Consider the following 22,836-nt stretch of genomic DNA (forward strand, 5'->3'; position numbering starts at 1 on the left):
CGGATTCCACCGCATCTACCGCAATGACTATAGTTCCCTATCCAGACTTCGACATAAATGCAAGTCTTCCCATGAATAAGCAGCAATAGCTCAGAAGTCTTCTTTGTCGATACAAAGACTGCTTTTCAATGTCATCAAGGATTCGACAAACACCAGTTGCAAAGCATCGCATAATGATCGAAGAGTGTGCCCGACAACTTCACCAGAGCCCTTACTGAGTTTGACGCGAGAATGTAAAGCTATAAGGCAACAAGTAGACGAAATGCTGCGCGACGAGATGATCCAGCCTTCGAAAAGCCCGTGGGCATCTCCTGTAGTCTAGGTAAAGAAACAGGATGCAACCCTACGTTTCTGCATCGATTATCGTCGACTGAACAAGATCAGTAACAAGGACATATACCCCCTGCCACAAACAAACGATGCATTAGATTAGCTCTGCAACGCTAAATACTTCTCGTCGATGGATCCCAAGTCTGGCTACTGGCAAATAGAAGTCGACAAGAGAGATCGCGAAAAGACCGCCTTCATTCATGCCAGCGCCCTCTACGAGTTCAAGGTCATGCCATTTGGACTGTGCTTGGCACCTGCCATGTTCCAGCGTGCCATGGATACGGTGTTAGCAGGATTGAAGTGGCAGTCCTGTCTTGTTTACTTGGATGACGTCATCGTCTTGACCAGAAATTTCGACGATCACATTAGGCGGATTGTGACAGTACTAGAGGCTATAAGTCATCAGGGCTTACTCTGAAGCCAGAAAAGTTCTCCTTCACTTACGATGCCACGTCGTCAGCAAATCTGGAGTCCTCCCTGACCTGCAGAAAACATCTGCCATCGCTAACTTCCCACAGCCCACGGACAAGAAAGGAGTGCGCAGATTCCTTGGCTTGTGTGCCTATTACAGGCGCTTTGTCAAGAACTTTTCACACGCTGCTGACCCATTGACATATCTAAAACAATGCGACATGGAGTTCAAGTGGGAAACGCTGCAAATCGAAGCACTTCTTCAAGTGTTTCGATTAAATGACACTTGCAGTCACCGTCGGTGCTCACCCACTTTGAAGACATGGACACTGCAACCCACTCTGACGCAAGTAGCCTAGGCCTCAGTGTCGTGCTTGTCCAAAGGAAAGACCAATTTGAAATGATAATTTCTTACACTAGCGGGTCACTGTTGAATGCAGCAGCAAATCTGAATTCCGCCCCAACCTGCAAAAGACAGCTGCCATTGCAAAGTTTTAGCAGCCCATCGACAAGACAGCAGTGCATAGATTCCTTGCCATGTGTGCCTACTAAAGGCACTTTGTCAAGAGCTTTTCATGCATTGCTGAGCTGCTGACGCATTTAACGAAATGGGATGTTGAGTTCCAGTGGGAAACGCCGCAGGCCGACTCATTTCAAGAACTCAAACGACGCATGCAGTCGGCACCAGTACTTGTGCACTTCGATGAGGATGCCGATACAGAAATCCACATTGACGCCACTAGCCTAGCCTCGGTGCCGTCCTAGTCCAGAGGAAAGACGGACTTGAACGAGTGATAGCTTATGCTAGTCGGCTACTGTCAAAAGCGAAAGGCGATTATTCTATGACCGAAGAGGAATGCCTCGTCATCATTTGGGCTACAGGAAAATTCCGTCCTTACCTATATGGCAGGCCGTTCAAAATCGTCAGTGACCATCACACATTGTGTTGGCTAGTAAAATTAAAGGACCCTTCAGGACGGCTGACGTGATGGAGCCTCAGATTGCAAGAATATGACACCACTGTAATCGACAAGTCTAGACGAAAACACTCTGATGCCGACTGCCTATCACGCGTCCCCATTGACCCGCCGCCGTAAGATGACGAGGATGACGATGCCTTTCTTGGAATAATAAGCATGGAAGACTTCACTGAACAGCAACGATCAGACCCGGAACTAAAAAGCCTCATTGAGTATTTGGAAGGGAAGATCGACGTTGTCCCTAGCACATTTAAGCGATGACTGTCTTCGTTCTCGCTTCAAAACAACCTACTCGTAAGGAAGAACTTCTCACCAGTCTGTGCCAAAGACCACCTTGTTGTTCCCTCAGCACCATCCAGAAATACTGCACGCCCTACATGACGATCCGACCGCTGGGCACCTCGGATTCTCCCAGACGCTATCGAGGATACAGGATAGGTATGACTGGCTGCATGACTGCTTGCATTGTTCTTTACATCAAGACAAGCTGAGACTGTCAGCGATGCATGACACCACCAACGATGCCAGCGAAATTACCACAGCTGATTGAGCCTCCTTGCCGATTATTTCAGCAGATCGGGATGGATTTGTTGGGACCCTTTCTGATGTCAACATCCGGAAATAAGGATCGTCGTGGCGACGGACTACCTCACCCGCTTCGCTGGAATGAAAGCTCTGCCAAAAGGCAGCGCAGTCGAAGGGGCGAAATTCTTCATCGAGAACATCCTGCTGCGACATGGTGCCCCAGAGGTCCTCATCACCAACAGATGAACGGCCTTTACAGCAGAGCTCACCCAATTCATGCTGCAATACAGCCAGACAAGCCACAGGAGGACAACTGCCTACTACCAGCAGATGAATTCACTTATGGAGCACCTGAACAAGACCCTCACCGACATGCTAGCAATGTACGTCGACGTGGAGCACAAGATATGGGATGCGGTCCTGCCATACGTGACCTACGCTTATAACACGGCAGTGCAAGACACCACTCAAATGATGCCGTTCAAGCTGGTTTACGGATGGAACCTGATGACTACTCTTGACGCCATACTGCCGCACATCACCCAACGAAGAGGATCTTGGCGTCGCCACCTATTTCCAGCACGCTGAAGAAGCCCGACAGCTTGTCCGCCTGCGCATAAAAAATCAGCAGAGGATCAACAGCTGGCACTACAATCTTCGACGACGATATGTGGAATACCTACCCGGCAACCGTGTTTATCTTTGGACCCCAATTCGCCGACAAGGACTCAATGAGAAACTATTGCGACGCTTTTTCAGACTCCAAGATCATCCGACACATTGCCGCATTCGACTCTGAGGTTGAGCCAGATGGTATTTCGCAGTCACAGCGGTGCCGCTCACGACCTGAAATAGTCCATCTTGTGCAACTTAAGCCATTCTACCAACACTAACGAACTTTGGACTTTCTTTTTTTTTTGGACTGTGTTACTTTGGACTTTGTATTTTTTTTGTTTTGCTACTCTTGTTTAACAAGCGTCAGTTTGTTTTTCGCTCTCCTGTTTTGTTTGTAGCATTGGGACGATGCTTTTGAGAGGAAGGGTATTAACATGCGTACTTGTTTATCTCTTTCTGGTGACTGCTTTTCACCGTCTAACAAATGTTATTGCTCAGCGCAGGACGCATCTGCGTGTTTCGGAAGTTTCTTGAATTTTATCGATGGTTCTATGTGCTCTCTGTTGTCATCGAAGCTTGTATAATATGATTGTATGTGCAACATGAATTGTGTAGAACTTTCTGGAAGACACGCGGGCACCAGTAATTAATCTGAAACCTTCAGTAACTCATGTATAAAAGCCCCATGCGCACTGCATGCTTTCCTGGCGTTCTTGCCATGTATTGTGTGGCTTTTTTTAATGCAAATACAGAAGCTTTCAGAGCACGTGCCTACTAGAAAAAACTGATATGCACAGAATCTAAATCCTTAAAATGCCACAATGTAATTCTCACCAATCTTTTAAAAGCAATCAATGTCGCACAGACTTAAGGTATGACATGTGTTCGCACGTGTTCAACCACGCGGCCACGCTCTCACAGTAAAACCTCTAATAGCTATTAGTCTTGCCGCTTTCAAGCTACTATTTAAAGGCTATAAAGACTTGACCTCCCACACGGTTGTTCGTGTTGAAGCACGTGGCACAAAGGGATGCTCTGACTATCCTGCAAAACCAAATACTATACACAAAACACATCCGTGCACACGAAAGAAAGAGAGAGGGAAAAAACAAGAACACTACCCAATTGTTATTTTAGGGCTAAAAAAATAAAATCAAAAACAGAAGCAAGCTCAAAGCATGCACAAAAAACTTATGATTTCGTTGCCGCCACGGAGCCCTGCAAAAACATGTCTGTCCACCACAAAATCTCAATATCAATATAGTATCAATATATCAGTAATTCCAGTATTTTCTAAAGGGATTGAGAAAATAAATCATATGCAATTACTATCATATTTTAACCATTGCAACTTGCTTGAAGACTTTCAACATGGTTTTGGAAAGCACCGTTCTATGGTAACAGCCTTCCTCAGTAAAAAGTAAATATTGTAGATGCATTCAGGCGTAAACATATGGCACTAGGCATATACATAGATTTCTCTAAGGCTTTTGATTTAATTTATCATTCTATCCCTCTTAACAAACTAGAAAAGTATGGTGTGTGTGGAGCCACCCACTCGCTTCTTAAATCTATCCAACAGGCCACAGTTTGTAGATACCAGTAAAGCGAAATCTTCAAGGAAGCCAGTTGTCACTGGTGTACTGGCAAGGAAGCATTTTGGGGCCACTTTCATTTTTGATTTACAGAAATTACTTCATGCACTGCACAGATAATGTTACATTTGTTTCGTTTGCTGATGACACAACCATTTTTATTACAGCTAATTTGGAATCAGATATAGAGATAAAGGATAACAAGACGCTGTCTGATTTAGCATGCTGGGCCGCGATGAACTGTTCGAAAATCAACCCTAAGAAAACTGGAGTAATTTTGTACATGCCTAGAGGTAAAACATTGACCACTAATATGAATTTGCGTCTGGGTTGTCAGCAGTTAGAAATAGTAGATTCTGTTAATATCCTTGGAATACACTTTTCAAAGCACCTTACCTGGAATGAGCATGTTGATTACCTCCAATCCAAATCGTCATCTGCCATTGGTGTCATTGCACGTATGCGACGCATTATCCCTACTAAGGTGAAGGTAATGCTGTATAATGCTCTGGTAGTATCTATCATGCAGTACTGCATCCTGATGTGGGGCACAACTGGTGTGACAAATTCGCACAAGCTACATTTGCTACAGAAAAGAGCCATGCATTTCATTGCTTATGTACATTATACTTACTCCACAGAACCCCTTTTTCCTAAATATGAAAATTTTCCTGTGCATTGTTTTTACAATTATAGGTTGATGTTGTATTATAAAGGTTTTGTTAAATTTGGTATTGATGATGCAGTTCACCTTGCAAGACTACGAGTAAATATAAGTGCTCGTCAGACTAGATATAAAGAGCTATGGTTGGTACCCACCACCAGAACTTCCTATGATGAACAATCCTTGTCTTACACACTACCTTCGCTGCTAAACATATTAAACCAACAAGATTTTGATCCTTCATGTAACCAAAACTGATTTTGCCAGCTTATTTATATGAAGGACTAGTATATGCCTTCCATTTTTTTTCCTGTTCTTGTTCACTGCTGTTTGTACATGTGGTTGATTATTGTACTACCATTTTGCTTGTGTGATTATTTGACGTTTTGTTACTTTCATTCTGTATTACTTGCTACTGATAACACTTGTCTCATGTATGACTGGCCGTCATCTTGCTGTAATGCCAACTTGTAAGGAAGCAGGACCTCGTCAAGCTGTTCAAGCATTTAGTCCCATACTCCTTCTTTTCAAAGGAAATAAATATGATTGATTGATTGATTGAATCTAGGCCGGCTCCAATTCTAAGCTGACCCCCAAATGTCCAGAGTCAGAAAAAATAAAAAACTTACCTCGAATGTAGGCCGAACAAAAAAATGAGGACAGCATTCACAAACTGAAAACAGCATTTATTTAATATGAACATGCCGAGCTCACTCTATGTTATCATCGCTGCTAGTCTCATCATATCACCTAGACCACACACACTCTTATGGACGTGCACAAGCTCGTGTACACGCGCCAATGCATGTGCAGACAGTGCGGCAAAGCTAGCACGTGTCAAAACGTGGCGCGATCTCCCTGAACAGCTCCTCTCTGTTATCATTTGCTTATGTTCTTTATTGCTGTCATCTTCTCATTGCGGCACCCACAAAAAGCGTCCCCCATTGCCCCCTCCAATGACGGTTGTTTTCTTATCGATGCTGAAGTCCCGCCCAGCTAGAACATTTGATGATGCCTCGGTGGCTAGCACAACTTTTCATTTGAAGGCGGCATTATATTGGTATTGCCTGTTTGGTGCCATTACGATAACGCCGTACTATGGCCCATGCCGCATGCCAATACGACACAGGTCAAAATAGCGACGCTGCTCGTGTACTTTAGTTCGCTACTGACGTGACTAATAGTGGCTGCGATACTGACTTTTATATATGGCGCTAACTATGCACCACATTTATCATTTTCGATTGCAAACTGGTGCATTTCTTAAAATCCTTGAGTCTAAGCTGACCCTAGTATTTGGTATATGATTATATGGAAAAAAAAAAAAACACTGTCAGCTTACATTCAAATAAATACGGTATACAGTCGAACCCACTTATAATGATAATGGTTTTAACAATATATCGGTTATAAAAATGAGAAGTTGCTGCACCGTCAACTTTTGTATGTTTTCTATGAAAAATTAACCCGCTTATACAATGTCCCCATGCCACATTATCGCTTATAACGATAAAGTCTGGCTGCTGGGCATCCGTAATTGAATGCGAAATCCTAGAAAAAAAAAGTGAAATTCGAGCTGCTGCACGATCGCCCACCACCCCAACTGCCGCCATGCGCTTCTCTTCATGAGAGATACACGCCAGGCTCGCGCACATCTCTCCCATCACCCTTCCACCCCTCCGAACACGAATGGACTGCACCCATAGCTCTGCCCCGCATTGCCCTTTGAAACATGAATGGGCCGCTTCAACTGCACTGACAATGCTGCCGGTGCTGCTCCCGGATTGCTCACAGTTGGTTCTTTATTCTGTGTTCCTCATTCTGCGCAAGTCTGCTAACGAATCAAGTTGCTCATGTTTGTCTTTGTTCATTGTGTTGAAGTCGTTCCTAGCCATGTTGTTTCTCAGCCTCATTTGACTTGCTACCAAGATGGAAGATGGCTGATTTGCCCACTGATCATTGGAAATGCACGTCGTTGCCGGTGAAAAGAAAGCACGCTGCTAAAGATTTGGAAGTGAAGTGCTTCTAACCGATGAGGTGATCATTGCGAATGTGCTTATAGCGACAGTGATGGCCACAATGGAAGCGCTGATGTGGTAGGGCAGGCTGCCTCAACATTGTCCCCGCGGGAGGTCCTGTAGATGATACAGTTCCTCATGGGCTTGTTTCCACGAGGACCTTGCGCTTCAGTATGTGGAGCACCTGGATGCTTTGGAGAAGGATGTCGGCAAGCTTTGCGTAAAAAAAGCAAGGCTGACGGACATGCGGTTTTCTTGTGCAAGCCAGTGGGAAGTACATGGCATGATGCTTGTAGTGATCTCGCTCCAGCATTTCTTCTCGATTTCTCAAGCTGAGATGCTGCCGCGGCAACTTTCCAGCATTTTTTAAAAGGTGCCTTCTGGGGCCATCAAAGCTATGCCTTGGCGGAGCTCGTATGTCACCTGCCGCCTGTGACCCTTCTTTGCAGTTGGTATAGCAGTGCCATTCTTGAACGCCAGCCACGGCTTGTTAATACCACGTGATCGGAGCGGACAGGAAGCAGAGTTAAACAGTTAAACAATTCAACACAATCAGAAGCCGGATGGAGGAAGGTGGTGGGGACAAGAAGTACCTCCCCGCCATTGTAGTTTTCTCGGAACAGCTATGCCATCTCACATTTTGATTTTTTTTCATGCAACCTGGTTATAACAATTATTGGTTATAATAAACGAGTTTTTGTTGCACTTGAATATTGTTATAAAGTGGGTTCGACTGTATGTATATAGTGTCGTGTTGTCGTCATGGCATAGAATAGCACACCGTCAAATGCATGGCTTCAAAAGGTTGACTATTTTTTAGGCAAACCTGTGTCCAGCAAAACAAGTGACACTCAAAGCACCACGATGGCGGCGAGCGCAGTCGGCAATTGTCAAAATCTGACCGCGAGCCAAGCAAGTCGGCTTTTATGCATGACTCGTTGAATCTTCCAGCACCTATGTGTCTTCCAGAGAGTACTACGCAATTCGTGTCGCGCATACAATCTGATTACACAAAGGTCAGCGAGAACACACACACACTCGATATATCGAACCCGGATATGTCAAATTATTGTGTATATTGAACACTTTCTATATCGCCTGAAAAAATCGCATGCATTGTTTATTTTTTATTTCGAATGGGGTCGGACATAAAATGGATATATCGAACTCTGCCACCCTAGACCACATGTGCTCTGTTGACAGGCGGTGAGCTTTCCCGCAACACCCTTGAAGATAGTGGTGGCACGATGGGCATTCCTGACTGCTGCGCACTATAGCTGCACGTATCGATCGGCGCCATTTGAACATAGTGGTGTACGCACACGGCGGCTTGGGTAGTTTGGCACCGTCAAGGATGCATTGCATTTGACGCACTGACTCCTCCTCGGTGCCACGCTCTGCACCTGCTGCGCCTCACAAGGAATGGCGGTTTGCATCTGCAAAGACGTGCAACAGTGCGTGCTCAGTGGGCTCACTCATAGATGCCTTGGCAGACGCCACTTAATACTTTGCTATTGACAGTGTTTCTAAATGCTTCGATTGACAGATGTGGAGATCGCAGCAGAAGTAGCGGCCAAACGAAAACGCTGCCTAGGTTGATCCTGCAAGTGCTGATGTTACCCCTCTTCCAGCTTCAACTGCTTTGGCCCTTCTATGCCACTACTGTGGCGCAATAGAGGGCACGGGCCTATCACTTGTGGATCGTTTAGACTATGTTGATAACTCGGTGTTTAAACACGTGGCTGCCAATAAAAAGCACGCTGCACTGCTTCAGTACTTCCAGCCAAATAAATAAATACTTTGTGTGAAGCTTCAAGTGAGTATTTACTGTGCCATGATTGGGGGGCGATCGGGAATCGTTCGGAGCGCACGTTCGGTTGCGCTGTGCGCGATTGACCTAGAAGACCACGCTGACTTCGCACGGCTGACGAAGTTGATGCGGCGTGCGGCACAATCGACAGCGCGCTCATGGCTGATGAAGTCGGTGCGGCGTGGGCCAATTGCAAGCGGCACAACCAAACGCACACTCCGAACGATTCCCGATTGCGCCCTTGGTTCATTGATTGATTTGCAGAAGTTTTTACGTGTTTTTATCACGTAAAAAACACATAATACACATATATATATATATATATATATATATATATATATATGCACATACAGTCGTACCCATTTATAACGAACTTGATAGTTCTGCAAAAAGTGATCGATGTATCAGTAGTTTGTTATATGTGGACTCACCTTTCAATACATGAAAAATTTAACGACACTGAAGCTGGCGGCGGCAGTTACGATTCAACACCACTTGGGTCCGAAAATCTTATCTTTAGTATGTTATTTTTTGGTCCTGGCACTTTAACGCATCTAGCTGAAAGTTTCCGTTAAAAACATTATCTAAAGAATGAAATGCGGTGTCGTAGCTTGTTGAAAATGGTGCCCTCTGCCATTTCGAAACGAGTGCAGCCGCTGCGATTTTTTCTTCGAGACGCTGTTATATGGTTTACTATCAGCAGGACAGGTATGGATCCTGAATATGATAGCAAAGCATTATAGTTGGCTGGAAGTGGAAACTGCTGTGGCATGGCCGTCATTTTGCAAAGGTCTTGCCGTTACACCTGAAACGCAAGCCGCACTCATGGCAAGAAGTACGAAGTTTGTTTCCTATGTCACTACAGCCAAAAAAATTATTAAGTTCGAAACATAGCACACCATTGCGATGTTTATCGGCAACAATATAAACGAAGCATCGAAAAATGACGATCTCCCGGTAGTGGTGTAGTAACATCCACCGACTGTAAACAAGAATGCTGCTATTGTGACTGACTCGGTCCCGCATGGAGAATTGCGCAAAAACTAAAATGCTGCCATTGTGGCCTCCTCGAAAGCACGGGTGTATGCTATTGCGGAAGTAAAAGTGAGTGATCTTCCTCGCGGCTTCTGATATCCACGCTTGGCACTTGGTGATCTCGGTAGTCTTATCTTTGTTGCTGTTAGAGCTGCCGGACTAGAGTGGGGGGGCACACTACTGTGTGCCCAGTTCGGTCGCAATTCCGTGCTTTGGAACTTTGCATGCGCCCTCCTTTTATCATGACCAGTTTTGAAGTGTTCATTGTAAAATTACATCGCTGCTGAAAATGTTTGTTATATACGGACGCACTTGTTTTTGCACAGACAACTGTGTTTGCACAGACAACTTTTTCAGGCTGTAACTCTCATGATGGCTCAGGTGGTGAAGTCAGTGACGAACCTGGAGGACAAAGGGCGAGTGTCACACAGCATTCTCCTCTTTGGTCATGGAGATGGAGGGGGCGGCCCAACAGAGGCCATGCTGCGACGTCAGTCAAGACTACAAGACGTCAGCGGGCTTCCCAAGTGAGATTTTATCTTTTTCATTTCACAAATTATAGCTGATGTGGGTCAGCAATGCCTCCTTGTTGGGTTCATTTGTACCAGGGATTACTGAATCTTTGTTGCAGGCAGATGTGCCAAATTTTGTATTAACCCTTTCTGTTTACAGAGGGAGAGTGAGTCTGGGTGAGTAGTATTATTCATAAAATGGGGAAGGGAGTTGCTAAACAGAAAAAGATATGCCTACTGCCGTTTCATACCAAAGATTTATGTACTTTTAAATGGTATATAATGAAGAAATTGCGGTCACTGATTAAGTCCAGGTGAAAAAACACACAGAGACGTTTTAGGACTCAAAGGGTTCCTTGACCACACTTAGAGTGTGATCAAGGAACTTATAGGAGTCCATGGTGTGATCAAGGAATGCTTACAGGTCCCGAAACATCTCTGCATTTTTTTCACCTTGACTTGGTCGATGACTGCAATTTCTTCATCATCATGTTACCTGACCAGGCAAACTTTCATCGAACTCTTGATTACAATAAATGTTATATACAGTAGAATCTCGATGATACTGACACAAAGATGTGGGGCTCCCGCACCGCAGAATGGCACGCGCAAAGGTCGGCGCCATGAAAGCCGATGAAGTGCATAAGCTGCACGCTCTTCTTCTGGCCCGCCATTAAAGAGAAACGTCTCTTTTGTAACACTCCGTCTTCAGCCTATGTTACATTTTTCTGGTGGAGGTGCTGGGTACATGCTACCACTCCCAGATCAAACACCGTCTACAAGCCCAGTACGAAGTCCGGTCGAGCTGACTCCTGTGCATGTACGGACAAGCCGCCGACTTCAAGGACTGCCACCTGAGCACGAGCCGCTACCCAACCAAGTCAGAAGGATGAGTACGTCGGTTCCATCATCTTCCTCGACCGCGCCGACCGAGCTCGTCCTCAACCAGCCGCGAATCCCCACGTCCTTCTATGGGGACACCTTCAAGGATGTAGAGGACTGGCTCGATCACTTTGAGCGTGTCGCAGAATACAACGGCTGGACTCCAAAGCACAAGCTACGCAACGCCTACTTTGCCCTTGAGGACTATGCGCGGACATAGTTCGAGAACCGGGAGGTGGCCCTGTCAACATGGGACGAATTCCGATGGCAGCTAATCGGCACATACGCCAGCCTCGATCGCAAGGAGCGAGCTGAATCTGTAAGTCAGTCGAGAGTACCGCAGCCGAACGAAAGCGTCGCAATGTTTGTTGAAGATATGTGCCGACTTTTCCGACGCGCAGATCCCTCCACGCCGTAAGAAAAGAAGCTCAGGAACTTGATGCGCGGTGTCAAGCAAGAGTTATTCGGTGGCCTAATACGCAATCCACCAAAGACCGTTGCTGAGTTTCTTGCGGAAGCCATATCAATGGAAAAGGCACTGCAGCAGCGAACACGGCAGTACAACCGCGATGTGTTGACCCTATTGCGTGACCTTCTCGCTATGCCCTTGGACAATACCGATGCTTTGCGGGAGCTCAGTAGGCTTGTTGTTTGAGAAGAGCTCCAAAAGCTTCAGGTGGCTCCAGCATCGGTACAGTGACTCGCTCTGGCTGAGATCATCCGGGAAGAAATCAGGCAGGCAGCACAAATCCCGGAGCACAGCGAGAAACCACAGTACAAGGTACGGCAGCCACAGCCTCGTATGTCTTATGCGGAAGCTGCGCGAAGTTGTCTCTGACTTTCCACGATGCGCGCGACGTCCCGGACTATCATGGTGTGCGCGCCGTTGAACAAGCAACTAGCAACTTCAGGCCCCGCCGCACGGCATTCATTGCCGAAACACGACCACCCCGCAAGAGCGATGTATGGCGCACCGCAGACCGGAGGCCCTTGTGTTTTCATTGCGGTGAAGCCGATCACCGCTACAGGGCGGGTCCTTACCGCCGAGCTGGGCTCCATGGATTTTCACTGAATGCGCCGTGCCCGCGCAATAGTGAGCGCCCCCTGGAGATTGAAGCATACCTCGCGGACGCCAGGACCTCGTTTGCCCCGCGATTCCGTGAACCCCGGTCACCGTCACCCACCCGAAACAGGTCTTCCATCCCCCTCTTCATGTCGAGAGCAACGAGGCGTCGCTCACCCAGCCCTGCCTCCCGGGAAAACTGAGTCCAGCGACCTGCGGAGGTGAGGTCGCTGACGTTGCGAACGCTGAAGATCCTCCACTACGACGACCGCGATATGGCGTAATTGAGATGCAGAGAAAGCAGTGCAATTCCGTGTCAGTATCCTGCGACGTACCAGTTACCATAGATGACCACGAAGTCACGGTGTTAATCGACACGGGTGCGGACACGTCTGTTATGAGCCAGAATCACTCGTGTAAACTGAATAAAGTTTGAACGCAATGGACCGGAACTCAGATTCGTACCGCAGGAGGGCATCTCATAACTCCAATGGGCCGGTGCACGGCGCGAGTCAACATTCGGGGCTTCACGTACGTCGGCGACTTTGTCATTCTTCCTCAATGTTCAAAGGACCTTATACTCGGCATGGATTTCCTTCAGGCGAACGATGCCATCATCGACCTGCAAGAGTAGGGTGAGCTTCGCTACTCCGCAAGCTATAGCGAACAGTAATGACAACGACCATGACGTCGCGCTTCGCATAGCTGACGATCACGTCACGTTGCCACCCAAGAGCAGCATGCTTACCCTTGTCCGATGCGACATGGAGGACGACGCTGAAGGAATTGCTGAGGCGAACATGCCCCTGCTTCTTGAGTGCCACATTTGTATAGCCAGAGGGCTTCTTCAGGTGCGAAACAAATGTTCAGTCGTTTTGCTAATGAACTTTAGCAACGAATATCAGCATGTACCGCGAGGAATGACAATCGCATTCCTTCGCGAAATCACTGATGTAACTGACATTGCTACATTTGAAACCGCATCGTGTCAGCATACTGGGTTACCCAGCCTAAAAGAACGTATTCACATTAACGCCGCTCTGCCAGACCACCAGAAAGATCGTCTACTGAATCTCATGAATGAATTTGTGGACTGTTTTTCAACGTCATCCAAAGTGCGGCGCACGTCCATCACAAAGCACCGCATCATTACGGACGAGTCCGCACGTCCTGTCCGTCAGCATCCCTACAGAGTGTCTCCAGTGGAAAGGGAAGCGATCAAGCATCAGGTGAAAGAGATGCTCGAAGACGACGTGATCCAGCTGTCCACCAGTCCATGGGCCTCCACTGTAGTGTTAGTCAGAAAGAAAGACAACACACTACGTTTCTGTGTAGATTACAGAAAGTTGAACCGTGCCACCAAGCGCGATGTTTATCCATTGCCACGCATCGACGACCCACTGGATTGTCTACAACATGCCAAGTTTTTTTCATCGTTGGATCTTAAATCAGGGTATTGGCAAATCGAAGTTGATGAACAGGATCGTGAAAAAACAGCATTTGTGACACCTGACGGGCTCTATGAGTTCAAAGTTCTCCCCTTCGGTCTCTGTTCCGCACGTGCCACCTTTCAGCGGATGATGGATACCGTGCTTGCTGAACTCAAATGGCAAACCTGCCTCGTATACTTAGACGTCGTCGTCGTGTTCTCGAGCACGTTTGACGAACATCTCGCATGACTCGAGAGTGTCCTCGCTGCGATCCATACTGCCGGCCTCACCATCAAGCCTGAAAAATGCTACTTTGGGTTCCAAGAGCTCAAATTTCTTGGCCATGTCGTTGGTCCTGAAGGCGTCCGACCAGACCCCGACAAGTTAGCCGCTGTAGCCGAGTTTTCACCACCCACAGACAAGAAGGCTGTCCAACGCTTCCTTGGTTTGTGCGCATATTATAGGCGCTTCGTCGAGGGATTCTCGAGAATTGCTGAACCTCTGACACGGCTCACACGCGATGATGTGCCTTTCATTTTGGCGGACGAGCAGCAGCAGTCGTTCAATGAATTGCACAAGCGTTTGCAAGAGGCCCCAATACTTGCTCATTTCGACGAAGACGGTGACACTGAAATTCATACTGACGCCAGCAATGCGGGTCTCGGCGCAGTTCTTGTGCAGTAGCAAGCTGGTGCGGAGCGCACCATTGCTTATGCAGGCCGCAGTCTCACCAAAGCTGAGAAAAACTACTCAACCACTGAAAAAGAATGCTTAGCGGTTGTGTGGGCCATTAGTAAATTCCGACCCTACTTGTACGGTAGACCCTTTAAGGCAGTCAGTGACTACCACGCACTGTGCCGGCTTGCCAACCTCAAGGATCCTTCAGGCAGATTAGCACGTTGGAGCCTGCACCTACAAGAGTACGACATTACAGTTGTCTATATATACTGATCTTGAAGGAAGCACAGTGACGCTGACTGTTTGTCACGCGCACCACTCCGTACGGCGTCATCGGACCCTGACCATGACTTGCCGTTAGTGGGCGTTATCGACGCCATAAAGATGGCTGAGCACCAGTGCGCTGACCCTGAGCTGCTGCCACTGATCGAGCACCTTCAAGGAGTTGACGGTGTTTTACCCCACTTGCTCGTGCGCGAGTTATCATCGTACTATTTGCACAACAAGGTCCTTTACAGGAAAAACTGCGGAAGCAGTCTCAATACGTACCTCCTTGTCGTGCCGTCGGCGCTGCGCCAAGACATTTTGCAAGCGTGCCATGATGAGCCATGCGCGGGACGCCTGGGATTTGCTAAGACATTAGCAAGGATACGACAGAAGTATTACTGGCTCCGGCTTTATTCTTCTGTACAACGGTACGTGAAGACCTGCCGCGATTGTCAGCGTCGCAAGAAACCACCAGTCAAACCAGCCAGCTTTCTCCATCCTGTAGACCCTCCTCAAGCACCGTTCCAACAAATAAGAATGGATCTACTTGGGCCATTCCCACTGACCTCTTCATACAACAGATGGATAGTCGTCGCTACCGACTACTTAACCCGGTACGCCGAAACCGAAGCTATCCCTCAAGCAAACTCGTATGAAGTGGCCAAGTTCATTGTACGCTACGTCATCCTACGACATGGTGCACCGTCTGTTGTCATCACTAACAGTCGTACAGCATTTACAGCCGAACTTATGCAGGACGTTTTCCAGCTGACGCATTGCTCTCACCGCAAGAGCACTGCATATCACCCTCAAACCAATGAATTAACTGAACATCTGAACAGAACGCTGGCTGATATGCTCTCCATGTACGTTGATTTAGAGCACAAGACGTGGGATGAGATTTTACCCTATGTGACTTTCATGTATAACACTGCTGTACTGGAGACTACACAGTTTACGCCGTTCGAACTTGTACACGGGCGCCACGTCACGTCAACACTTTACGCCATGCTACCTCTGGCTGATAATAGCCCGACCAGCGAACACGCGGAAGAGTTTGTGGAAAGAACCGAAGAGGCACGCTGGCTTGCTCGGCATCGTATCCAGAGCCAACAGCATACAGACACCCTTCGATACAACCAGGGTCGACGTGATGTCCGTTACAACACCGGCGCCTGCGTCTGGGTCTGGATGCCCGTCCGTCGCCGTGGACTCTCGGAAAAGTTGATCCGCCGGTATTTTGGTCGCTACAAGGTTACGTGCCGCCTCAGTGACGTGACCTACAAAGTCGTCCCCTGCAGTTCTGACCCTGGTTCGCTCCGTCGTCATCCTCGCGCTGAAGTTGTTCATGTAGTGCGCATGAAACCATACTATGCGCATACGTGAACGCCAAGATGCACCTGAGGAGCTCCACTTCTTATGTCACTGAAAGAACTTTGTGACGCGACCGAGACGGTCGCTTTTCGCATGGGGGCAATTGACACAAAGGTGTGGCGCTTCCACACCGCAGAAAGGCGCGCAAAGGTCGGCACCATGAAAGACGATGAAGTGCGTAAGCTGCATGCTCTTCTTCTGGCCCGCCATAAAAGAGAAACGTCTCTTTTGTAACACTCCGTCTCCAACCTATGTTACAATACAGTCCTGTCTGATTCGAATTTCGGGATGATATAAATTTTCAAGAGCCCTGACCCAAATTTATTAGCTTAATTTCGAATGTTGTGTACTGCTTTACGCAAAACGGTGTACGATACAAACAGTCGAGCTGCCGTGCCATCCCCAACGAAAAGGCCCCGGTGAAAGAACTCGAAAGAAACTCGAGATTTCACACCAACGAAAGAAACTTGAGGTAACTGGACAGGTCACGAAACGGATAATTTTAGTTGAGCACCATTCACGTTCCGCTCACATTTCTCGCACTGAGGCACTTCAGAGAACTGTGTAGATTTCGCATTTGATAACCATGTCTTGCCGAGACATGAGCGGCGTGCCACCAGCTCGGCTGCAAAACCATCAAGAAGCCAAGTAGATGCGCCCTCATGGTGTGATTACTCCACTTTGTAAGCGGAGTGAGGGAACCGATCTTAGTTTCGATCTTAGTCAAGAGTGAACTCGAGAAATAAGCACTTGCATGGGCACAGCATTTATGTGAGACAGCGGCTGTTGAAAGCAGCGGTGACGTAGTGGCTGCCATTTTTCAGTCAGTCTTCGTGGTGTGTAAAGTCGCAGTGGGTGTCGTTGAGTATCAGGATTAATCGGAGCTGCGTGATCACCCTGCTGTGCCTATTCTTGTAGCAGGGTCATGGCTATGTATTTTCTGTTGAAGAACATAACTGCTAAAACAACATATGTTCGCTGGTATGCCATTCATTGTACCATGTACCCTGCAGTTGTTTTGCATTAAGCATCCCTTGATCTAAGATTGAAATATAAGTGCCTGGGACATTTAATCAGAGCTGTTTTCATTGATCTAAGTAAGGTATGCAAATAATGGATAGCTTCCAGTGTTTAAGCAACTTCCAGGTGTAAGCTCGCTTTCTGTCCGTTACCATGGCAACGAAAGTGGCACGAACTCGTGCACACTCAAACTTTATTCCACTTCTAGTGTAACGGTTGCCACCTTGCATACATCAGTGCACTTGTGGTGTCTTGAATATTTTATGGTGTTCACCTGCAACTACTGGTTTTATTATGGCCGGTTCAAGATGGAGTGTCTCTTACAATTAGAGAGCCTAGCCATTACTCTAAAATACAGAGCTCTGCAAAATGTTTGCAAGCAGTGCCTCCTGTTTGCAGGATCACACTGTCTACACCGGATGCCTTCTTCTCAGTCCTGGAATCTGAGTCTCGCAGTCTCTGCCGGTGGGCAGGCGAGCTGTTTTTGGAGCTTCACAATGCTACGTACACTACGCATGCACGGACCAAGCAGCTCAACCGCATGTGTGAGCAGGCACTGAGAGATGCAGAGATGATCTGTTCCGTGGTGTTTGCACTTGCACCAGATGTGGCACCGTACCCAAGTCAGGAATTTGAAGCCTGCTGGAAGGATGTGCTCTTAAACCAGTTTCACGATGTCTTACCGGGAAGCTGCATAGCCGAGGCCAGAAAAGATGCTGAAAGGATCAATAGAGAAGTGCTCAACCGGGCGGGACAGTTAAGCGATGGAGCTCTGGAGAAGCTTTTTGGTGAGTGCAAGCACTTGTACAAATCTATTCATATTGTAGTCATGTCAGAACATGATTATTACCATAGTCTGTATCCTTGCATGCACCCTCTCAAAAAATGTTAGACATAAATGCACCGTGTGTAGAATTCAGTATGAGAACTGGGACTTCACCATCAAACTCCATCATAGTTTGCAGTAAAAATGGAAGCTAGTATCTATTTGTTTGTGCGTTGCTACTGCTTCTTTTCTTTTAAATTGATAGCCTTCAAACACATCTAGCACACTGCCACTTTTGTGTGTTAGCATGTCCATATAAGGGTCTTAATGCAATAGCGTGTACTTTCTAAGAGGTTTCCAGATGGCCACAGTGTGTATGAACTTTCAGCCACAAAGGCAAGAAATGTGGACTAGTGCGGCACTTTGCTGCTAAGAAAGGAAGTTACCATAATTTTGCATGCATAACTCCTTGGCCCTTTCACCATAGCACATAACTTTCAGCTTAGGGGAAGGGGAACCAAGGGGTCTCATTTTTGTTAGTCACAATACATGAGGCCAACAGAGAATGAAACCAAGGAAAGCATAGAGTAAATTACTTGTTTAATTTAAACGTAGAAATAATAAAGGGAAATGAAAGTGGGCAAAAGAACAATTTGCTGCAGGTGGGACTTGAACCCACGTCTTCACATTATATGTGTGATGCTCTTACCAATCGAGCCGTCATGGTACCATTTTCTCATTCATTCTTTTAGGTGCTGTAAATGCGTATTATAGATATAGCCCTGGAAATGTTAGCCAGTATCACAACTCACAGTGGTATGGTTGTGAGTGGTGGTGCTGGGTAACATGCCCAGGGCTAGATCTAGTACTACACAAATAACTTGCCTTAATCAACCTTCGTGTTCGTGTTCATTTCTAGCAATACGTACACAGACTGAGAAGCTTGTTGATCTTTGATAATAAATGCTTGTTTATAGCTGTTGCTAGGTGTGTCATCACTTGGTTCCCATTCAGTGTACAGTCAGACCAACTTATAACAACATTCAAGTGCCAAGAAAACTTCATTTGTATCACTGATAATTGTTATAACCAGGTTATTGAACCATTGAAACATCTTAAATTGAAAGAAGTACAGTTGAGCCCACTTATAGCATAACCAGTTTTAACAGTACTAAAATTTTTTTTTAGGTAGCTGTGTGATTTTTTTTTTAGGTGTTCCATTTGTAGCTATGTGACTGAGGGAGTGGCATGGAGCAGAGGTAGTACATCGGGCTTCTAATCTGAAGGTCGTAGGTTTCAAACCCTCCTCCAGTGCACTACATCTCCAGTCTTGAAGTGATGCCTGACACTGGCAAAAATGCCGAGAGCCAGTGGGGCTATACTAGTCCAGGTGCAATCAAATTAGGAAGGCCTACTAAGCTTCAACAAAGACACTCCCTCATCAGAACAGGAATTGGCCTCCCTGGTGCAGTATTCGGCCACTACCTTCCTCATGAGTCCTACAATTAAACCATAGTCCTAAGTCCTCAGCAGCTGCAGAGCACCTGACCAGGGTGGCAGTCAGACCTGCGAAGCGAAAGAGGGGGCTTAGAATCTCTGGACCCGGACAGGCTACCACGGGAAACTGAACCTGGCAACGTTCAACATACGAACCCTCTCGAGTGAAGCTAACTTAGCAGGACTCTTTGAGGAATTATCAGGCATTGCATGTGATATTATTGGCCTTAGTGTAGTTAGAAGAACTGGGGAGGTCTATACAGTGCTGACCAATGGCCACATCCTCTGCTTCAGAGGACTTCCAGATAAGAGAGAATATGCAGTAGGATTCCTAATCCAAAAGGACAATAGCGGCCAATATTGGTGAACTCTACAGCATTAATGAGAGGGTAGCAGTATTCATAATAAAGCTAAATAGAAGGTATAGAATAAAGGTAGTACAAGCCTACGCTCCAACTTCCAGCCAGGATAAGGAAGAAATAGAACAGTTTTATGAAGATGTTGAATTAGCAACGAGAAAAGTGCAAGCTGAGTATACTGTAGTCTTGGACGACTTCCATGCAAAAGAGGGAAAAAGGCGGGCTAGTGAACAAGCTGTTGGACACTATGTCATTGACTCTAGGAACACTAGAGGAGAGATGTTGGTAGAATTCGCGGAAAGGAATAAGCTCTGAATAATGAATGTCTTCTTCAGGAAGCATAACAACAGGAAGTGGACCTGGAAAAGCTCTACTGGAGAAGCAAGAACTGAAATAGATTTCATACTCTCCACCGATCCCAGCATAGTGCTGAATGTAGAAGTGTTAGGTAAAGTGCACTGATCATAGGTTAGTGAGTGCTAAGATTCACCTCAATTTGAAGAGAGAAAGAGTAAAATTAGGAAGAACCAGGCCAACCGAGGCGCTGTAAGGGTAAAAGCAAACCAATTCTGGATGGTACTTGCCAACAAATATGCAGCCTTAGAACAGAGAGATGAAGATGACATAGAGGTAATGAATGAAACCGTAACTAGGCTGGCTTCAAAGGCAGCAGTTGAAATGGGAGGCGAGGCACCAAGGCAACCAGTAGGCAAGCTCTCCTAAGTAACAAACGTCCTAATAAAGAAACGACAAAGAATGAAAGTGTCCAACTCAAGAGATAAGATAGAATCCACGGAACTGTCAAAACTGATCAACTTGGTGAAAATAAGGGATATTTGAAATTATAATGTGAGAAAGACTGAAGAAGCCGTAAAAAATGGACATAGCCTGAAATCAGTGAGAAGGAAACTTGGCATCGGACAAACCAAGATGTATGCACTGAAAGATAAGCAGGGTAATATTTATACATTTAAAATACCTTACAGGTCCCTTGACAGGGCATTGAGTAAAGGGGGGTAACAAAAGGGCAAAGTGTCTCGACAGAGTACAAACATCTGAAAGGTTGGTTCATATAATTAGCTATCTCTTGTATTTTTATCTGGAGTGCCTTAATGCTTAATTTAGGTCCGAACATCATCAAAAAGTGATTTTTTGGCAACTTCAGGAGTAAATTTCTAGAAAAGCACAATTTCCTAGCTGGACATTATTTTTAGCATAAACTATAGCAACAGGAAAAAATTTTAAATATTGGAGCTAGAACATCAACGGTGCTTATGGAAAAAATTTGTCAGAACGCACCATTTCTTGCTTTTTAATTGAGCCAATTAAATGTGGAAAATTAATAAATGCATACACTTATGACGTCACATGAAAGTACCAAGGGAGTAGAATATTCTAAAATAAAATTTGTCATTGTACCTAATTTAACTCTTGAGTTTTAAGAATTTACCTCCAATCAACATTTGCTCCTTCGGGAAAACTTCAAAGCGCACTTATATCACCCAAAATATTTGTTTTGTGAGAAATACTTCGGTGAAAATTCATTCGCACTATAGCGAACTAGTCAAACTTTTTTCCAAGAGAATCGACGATGGTCGCACTTAGGATCTGGGATGTTTCGCATGAAATGACCCACATGCGAAACACAAGATACGGTGCTGTGTGCACAACTGTGCACCCCAAGATTGTGCATCAAAACCAAAGCACTGATGGAAATAATGATACTTAAAAGATGTCACATATCGTATTTGCAGAATTCTACTGCACCCCCAATTATAATGCGCAGTTATTTATTTATTTATTTAAAATACCTTACAGGCCCTTTGACAGGGCATTGAGTAAGGGGGGTAACAAAAGTGCAAAGTGTCTTGACAGAGTATAAAAATAAGGCTCAAATTTGCAATTAACAGAAAGAAACGAAGGGATTGATGATAATGTGGTATGATGACAATATAAATTTGGGCAGGAAAGAGGATAACATGAATAAAAAATATTGGCTTGCATAATACACATGGCAAAACTGCACACAAGAACTACAAAGTATACCAGTTACAGTGATGACAGTAAAAAGAAAAGAAACTACAACCAAAGATAGACAGCCAAATATACGGATTCTAGGCACAGGAACAGTTGTCATTGTTTGAAAGACGCATAAGGGTAGAGCATGGTAAAAAAACTCGGGGCCTAATTGCGTGCCCAGTAAAAATATTTTTCAATAAAAAATGCGCTCGGCAACAAAGTGGGATACTGAGAAAAAAAGAAAGCAGGAAAACACGTGCAGTGGTACAAAGAAATGACAGATGTCTTTGGTCTTAAAGCGGTAAAAGTAACAGATAAATAAATACGTGGGTGGGGTACAGGACATGGCACAAGAAGTAAAAGAAAATTGGAAAAAACTAGTGGTAAATTTTCATTGCGAAAAGAAAGAGTGCAGAAGTTGACGGAAACTATCGTGGTCTGATTCGGATGCGATGTTGTCTGGAAGACCATTCCACAAATGTATGACGCGAGGAAAAGCAGATGAGTGAAGACATCAGTTGGCCCATGTAATTGCGTGAAATTTAAGTGATTATGTAGCCGACATGATGTAATGGAAGGAGCATCAAGGTGAAGTTGGCATGGTCTGTTGCTGTATGCATATTTGTAAAAAAGGCATAAAAGGGCAATGTTGCGGTGAGCACTAAGGGTTTGAAGTAAAAGATTGAGCTCAATTTGCATTTTGCTGTTATGATTGTCATGATTGCATGAAATGAAATGGGTGGGTCTATTCTAAACTGCTTCAAGCCTGTTAATTAAATAATTGTGGTGGGAAGGCCAGATAGATGCGGCGAATTTAAGCTGCGGGCGAACGCAGGTCTGATAAGCTAGTTGATGAACGTGAGTGGGATAGCTATGTAAATTTCAACGTAAATATTGTCACGTGGTAGTGACGTTGAATAACACAGTAGCAATACTGTGAACGACAAAACTAACTTTTATTGGGCGAACCTGTGCCCACAAAACAG

The 22,836-nt window shown here is 45.8% G+C and overlaps 1 protein-coding gene across 1 annotated transcript in view; it reads left to right on the forward strand.

Annotated features, from left to right (window-relative positions):
* The window catches only part of LOC126530124 (alpha-mannosidase 2C1-like), a 241,787-nt gene that overhangs the window by 90,063 nt on the left and 128,888 nt on the right, over positions 1–22,836 (forward strand). The window contains exons 9-10 of the mRNA XM_050177562.2: positions 10,365–10,510; positions 17,609–17,997. Of these exons, the coding sequence (XP_050033519.1) occupies positions 10,365–10,510; positions 17,609–17,997 (535 nt within the window). The remainder of the gene's footprint in view (positions 1–10,364; positions 10,511–17,608; positions 17,998–22,836) is intronic.

Source organism: Dermacentor andersoni, chromosome 5 (genome assembly GCF_023375885.2).
Source record: "Dermacentor andersoni chromosome 5, qqDerAnde1_hic_scaffold, whole genome shotgun sequence".
Taxonomy (NCBI): domain Eukaryota; kingdom Metazoa; phylum Arthropoda; class Arachnida; order Ixodida; family Ixodidae; genus Dermacentor; species Dermacentor andersoni.